Here is a 6,013-nt window from a genome sequence, read left to right as displayed (position 1 = left end):
TAAAAGACATATCTAAATACATCTATCACTTTTGAAAACTTGATTCTGCTGTGTCATTTTCCAACTACCTTAAATAGCTACAGTATATCCAGTTAATTTTGTAACAAAGCATGATATACTGGGATATTTCCTATAACAGGTTCTGCAGTCATTTTCCCCACAAACCACACAATCCGTCGTTGTTAGAGGCACCAAGGCTTTATTGTGCGCTCGATACCAAAAACACAGAAACAAAACAAAACAAAACACACACGATAAGGACGGGGATTAGATGGCATGCCGCTCCCGCGTGCGTCTCTCATTCCAGCACCCCGGTCTCACTGCAGGCAGAGCATATAAACTATTACCAATCAATTGCAACTGCAAACAGGCGTGGTTGTAAGCCAGCTATACTGCTCCCACTCAGCCTGCAGATGGCGCCCTAACCACACCATCCCTCCACATCACATTGTGAGATTTCATCTCCATTATAAACATTACTTTGAAATAAATGTCTCTGCTAGTGTTTTGAGACGCAACACAGTGTGTAAGAAATTTTATGGAATTTAACACATTTTTCTAATGATTTTAGATGTTCCCAAGAATACCTCAGTGTGACTTTTCTTTAAAACTGCAGTACCTGTTATTTTCTCTGTCAGATCCTCCGAAGAACGTCTCAGTATCAGTGAGCACATCTGGTGAAATAGTGGAGGGCAGTTCAGTGACTCTGACCTGCAGCAGCAGCGCTGCCAACCCACCAGTGCAGAACTACACCTGGTATAAGAATAATAGAACTATATCCCCATGGGGAGGATCCAGTTACACCATTAAAAGCATCACACTGCAGGATGCAGGAGAATACTACTGTGAGGCAGGGAATGCGATTGGGAGGAAGAGAACTCCTCCTAAACATCTTGATGTGCAGTGTGAGTATATCAGTGCATCTCAGCTTCAGACACACAGAGCAGAGAGTCAGTATCTCCTGGGTGTCTTTGGGTAACTTCACAGCAGTAAGACACTGAGTAAAGCAGTCACACTGGCCAGTGGAGGAGAAATCAGATATAATTACATTATCATACAGTGACGAGCCTGATCATACTGGCATGTCTTAGATAAATCGTGTAGTCATTTAGAGTTTGCAAAGGGCAAAAAAGGTGCCACATGCTGCTGGTCAACTTTTAAAAAAATGAAGTTATCATTATTAATGACGACACTAAAAAGACATATCTAAATACTTCTATCACTTTTGAAAACTTTATTCTGCTGTGTCATTTTCCAACTACCATAAAACGCTACAGTATATCCAGTTCATTTTGTAACAAAGCATGATATACTGGGATATTTACTGTAACAGGTTCTGCAGTCCTTTTCCCCACAAACCACACAATCCGTCATTGTTAGAGGCACCAAGGCTTTATTGTGCGCTCGATACCAAAAACACGGAAACAAAAACAAAACAAAACAAAACACACACGATAAGGACGGGGATTAGATGGCATGCCGCTCCCGCGTGCGTCTCTCATTCCAGCACCCCGGTCTCACTGCAGGCAGAGCATATAAACCATTACCAATCAATTGTAACTGCAAACAGGCGTGGTTGTTAGCCAGCTATACTGCTCCCACTCCGACCTGCAGATGGCGCCCTAACCGCACAACTCCTCCACATCACATTGTGAGATTTCAGCTCCATTATAAACATTACTTTGAAATAAATGTCTCTGCTAGTGTTTTGAGACGGAACACAGTGAGTAAGAAATTATATGGAATTTAACACATTTTTCTAATGATTTCAGATGTTCCCAAGAATACCTCAGTGTGATTGTTATTTAAAACTGCAAGACCTGTTATTTTTTCTTTCAGATCCTCCGAAGATCGTCTCAGTATCAGCGAGCCCCTCTGGTGAAATAGTGGAGGGCAGTTCAGTGACTCTGACCTGCAGCAGTGATGCCAACCCACCAGTGCAGAGATACACCTGGTATAAGAATAATAGAGCTGAACTCTCATGGAGAGGATCCAGTTACACCATTAAAAGCATCACACTGCAGGATGCAGGAGAATACTACTGTGAGGCAGGGAATGGGATTGGGACAAAAACATCTCCTCCTAAACGTCTTGATGTGCAGTGTGAGTATATCAGTGCATCTCAGCTTCATACACACAGAGCAGAGAGTCAGTATCTCCTGAGTGTCTTTGGGTAACTTCACAGCAGTAAGACACTGAGTAAAGCAGTCATACTGGCCAGTGGAGGAGAATCTCATGAAGATATAATTAATTTAACATGATGAGTAAGCCAGATGATACGGACATGTCATAAGTTAAACGAGTAGTCATTCTGAGTTTGCACAGGGCAAACATACATACCGTATATACTGTAGATGTTTTAGTCCAAATAATTGTTACTCTTAATATACCAAGAAAACAGGTTTGTGTGTTTCTTTTTCTATTTTTAACTTTTCTAAACAATGCTAAATAAAATTTCTTATCTAAATTCTGCTGTCATTATTGAAAACTTTTCTAACCTGTGTCTCAAGGCCATTTACCAACCCCCATGAAACGATGCAGTAAATTCTACTCATTTCCAAACAAAGAAAGCATTTGCAGTGTGATATTTCAGCTTCATTATAAACTTTCCATTGCAATAAATGAATCTATTTGAGACAAATCACAGAGATTGAGAAATTATATGGAATTTAACACATTTCTCTATTGATTTTAGATGCTCCCAAGAACACCTCAGTATCAGTGAGCCCCTCTGGTGAAATAGTGGAGGGCAGTTCAGTGACTCTGACCTGCAGCAGTGATGCCAACCCACCAGTGCAGAACTACACCTGGTATAAGAAGAATGACATTGGTTTCTGGCAGGCAGGATCTGGACAGAGTTTGAACTTTTCTAACTTTGGATCCTGGAACAGAGGACAGTACTACTGTGAGGCACAGAACAGACTTGGAGCTCAGAATGCTTCTGCTCTACTTGTCACAGTGCAAGGTATGACCAGAACATATTTTATACGATATTTAATACGATATTGATTATGATCCATAGGCTACAAACCAATGCTGATCATGATACTGGTGCTACAATCCGAATTGGATCATGGTAGATAATGATGATGAGAAGTTTAACTAAAAGTATCATGATGCCAGCATTGAATTCAGTAAAATTCAAATGTACTGAAATTTCATATAAGGGGTGTATTTAAACATTTATGAACTTTCGCCTTAAGGACCTTGGTGAGGCATGTTATGAAATGAACACTGCTATATCATAACTGACAGGGCTACATCTCTCTGACTTAGGAGGTCAGTCACTGATCGTGGCTGCAGCTGTGGGAGTGGCTGCCATTTTGGCTCTTGTGTTTCTGGGTGTTGTGTGCCTGAGGTACGTGGTTGTAAATGAGTCGGTTTGTAGTCACTCCAGTGTGAATTACTGTATGTCTGATTTAGACTCATAGTTTAAAATGAGTGCACATTTTTGTGGAATGTTTTTGTCAAGCATTAGCTACGTTACATCATGCTGATGCCATACTCCCCCCTCTAATGTCTGATTAGTGCTTAGACCACTGCATTATTAGACATCTTGTTTTATTGAGATGTCAATTTTATAAACTCTGACTGATGCGTTTTAGTGTCCCAATTAGTTTATCAAACCTGTATGATGGGGTAACAGAATCCCCTTAAAGCTTGTTCTTAATATGAATCATGTGGACAGATACAGACCATAACAAAGTCAAGCGCATCAATTTGCCCATGAGCTCCAGTGTTGGTTTGAATAAAGCAGAACTACATTTACTGGGCAGGAAGAAACCTCTTATAACTCAGGCTCATTTCCTGTAACCAAATGACATCTGAATAATAAAAAATATACACATACATGGGCACTATTGCCTCAGCAATACACATCATTCAAACAAAAGCAAAATTCTGTTTATACAAGAGGGGGCTTGTCATGGCCCTGTTTTCCTGTCTGTGTTTCCCCTGTTGGGCCGCCAGATGGCGGCACTTCTGTTTTGTGTCCTGCTCCCCTCCTGTTAATTGTATGATTGTTTCATTGTCTCGTTATCCCATCATTGTTCCCACCTGTGTCTTATCCCCTCCTTCTGGTTTGATTGTTTTTTGAGTTCACCTGTGTCTTGTTACCCCTGTCTATTTAAGTTCTCTGTTCCCTTGTCTCGGGTGCTGGTTCCTTGTGTTTGTTACCTGACGTACATGTACCTGCCTGCTTGTGTTTGTTACCTGACGTACATGTACCTGCCTGCTTGTGTTTGTTCCCAACTTGTGTATGTTTTAGACCCTTTGTACCTGCCTGTGTTTGTGACCTGTTTCTGTTTGTTCCACTTACTTGTACTCTGTCCTGCCTGTGTTTTTGAGTTCCTGTTGTTTCATTAGATATTGTTTGTGTTTGTTCCCGACATCTGTTTGTTTCACCATATCTACCTGCCTGTTTTGTTTGACCTTTCCTTGTGCTCTGCCTTCCCGTGTTCTGCCCTGTCCGTGTTCTGCCCTGCCCGTGTTTGTGAGTTCGACTTGTTTTCTGTTATTTCGATATTTTTTGAGTTTGTTTTGGCCTTCGTGCCCTTGTCTGTTCCCTGGTTGTTTGCCCTTTTTGTTAGTAAAATCTTTGTTAATTTTCCCTTGAGTTTGTGTTTTTTTTTTTTTCCCCTCTGCGTTTGGGTCCTCTCTACCCGTACCGTGACAGGGCTGTTTAAAGATTTGTCTGAAGGTAGATTTACTTTTTATTTTTCTTTCTTCTCTGAATAATCAGGAGGAGAAAATCAACAAAAGAGACAGAAGGGGACAGGCAGGTGAGTTAATTAAATCAGTCTACATATATGCATACATGCATTTATCTACGGATGTAATATCATTTTGATAATGCATAATGCATTCTTTAAGCAAAAACGGAAATTTGGTTAACACTGTCTATGATGCCTGTCTATAATGCATTATATACTTATAATGCATTATAATCTGCTCATAATACAGTATAGAGTTATGAAGATTGATTAATACTCATGCTTTATAACAGTAATCATTAGACATGATTTATTTATTTATATAGCACCAGTGTATTGCTAATAGGGATCCTAAATAAATAAACCTTTCTTACAAATAAGTAGAAAGCATAGCAGTGTGTGCCATGTGACCTTGAAGGTTTATTAGATTATGTACAGATTTACAGTATGAGGTTATGATCTTTTATGTGTGTTGACATGCTTAATGGAAATATTTCAGGAGTTAATTATGTGTATTCCCCTGTTAAGGACAGTTTCATTTTCTCAAAAGGGGTTGGAGTATGTGACAGTAATGTTACACAGTACAATACTGCTTATGTGCATGTAATCTGTGCATTACATAGAGAGCCAGGGAGAGTGACTTGTACTGTATGTGTTGTATTCACCTGTTTCCAATGAATAAATACACACTGATTATTGTTGTGATGGTGGTTTATTGCTATTGGTTATTGCAAACATATGCTTTGGAATGAAAGAAGTACTTCAATATGCAATCTTTCCAAGATTTTATGAAAACCCACTGTAAAACAGGTCATGTTAGCGACAAGAAATCGTATTAAGTGTATGTCTGGTTCAGTCGATATTGAACTGCTGATGGCATGTATTTGAAAATAAAACATTGATTCATTAGCTGATTTTTTTTATATCAGGTTAAATGCATGTTTTGTTGTTAATGGGGGCGAGTAGCTCTCCAGCTCTGAGGAGCTCACTGAAATGAACAGGTACTTTCTGTGGAACTTTCCCATCCTTCTCCTGCCTCTTTTCTTTACCCTGCAGGGGAATAAAAGCCCCATTTATGGCAACATCTCAGGGATGGCAATGAGTCACACTGGAACACAGGATATGGACAGAGACGACGGTGAAGTTCCCCTCTACGCCTCTGTTCAGCCCGCTAACACCCGCAACCAGGAAAGACTTCTACCCTCCACTGTTCAAAAGCCACTCCCCCAGTGTGAGGAGGGTGTTCAGTACGCCAGCATCCATTCCGCCCCTCCAGTGCTGCCCCCAGGTGAGAATATCCC

The 6,013-nt window shown here is 40.4% G+C and overlaps 1 protein-coding gene across 1 annotated transcript; it reads left to right on the top strand.

Annotated features, from left to right (window-relative positions):
* Window positions 1-638: 638 nt before the first annotated feature.
* On the top strand, window positions 639-6,000 carry LOC135246652 (B-cell receptor CD22-like; the record flags this gene model as incomplete). The annotated part of the gene is made up of 6 exons (XM_064320004.1): window positions 639-905; window positions 1,840-2,103; window positions 2,696-2,965; window positions 3,277-3,358; window positions 4,742-4,781; window positions 5,769-6,000. Coding segments are annotated over 6 exons (1,155 nt in total), but the record flags the coding sequence as incomplete, so codon positions are not given.
* Between the last annotated feature and the right edge of the window lie 13 nt (window positions 6,001-6,013).

Source organism: Anguilla rostrata, unplaced genomic scaffold (assembly GCF_018555375.3).
Source record: "Anguilla rostrata isolate EN2019 unplaced genomic scaffold, ASM1855537v3 scaf0654, whole genome shotgun sequence".
NCBI lineage: Eukaryota > Metazoa > Chordata > Actinopteri > Anguilliformes > Anguillidae > Anguilla > Anguilla rostrata.
Note: the sequence above shows the minus strand (reverse complement) of the source record. Positions and strands in the feature narration are given on the sequence as shown.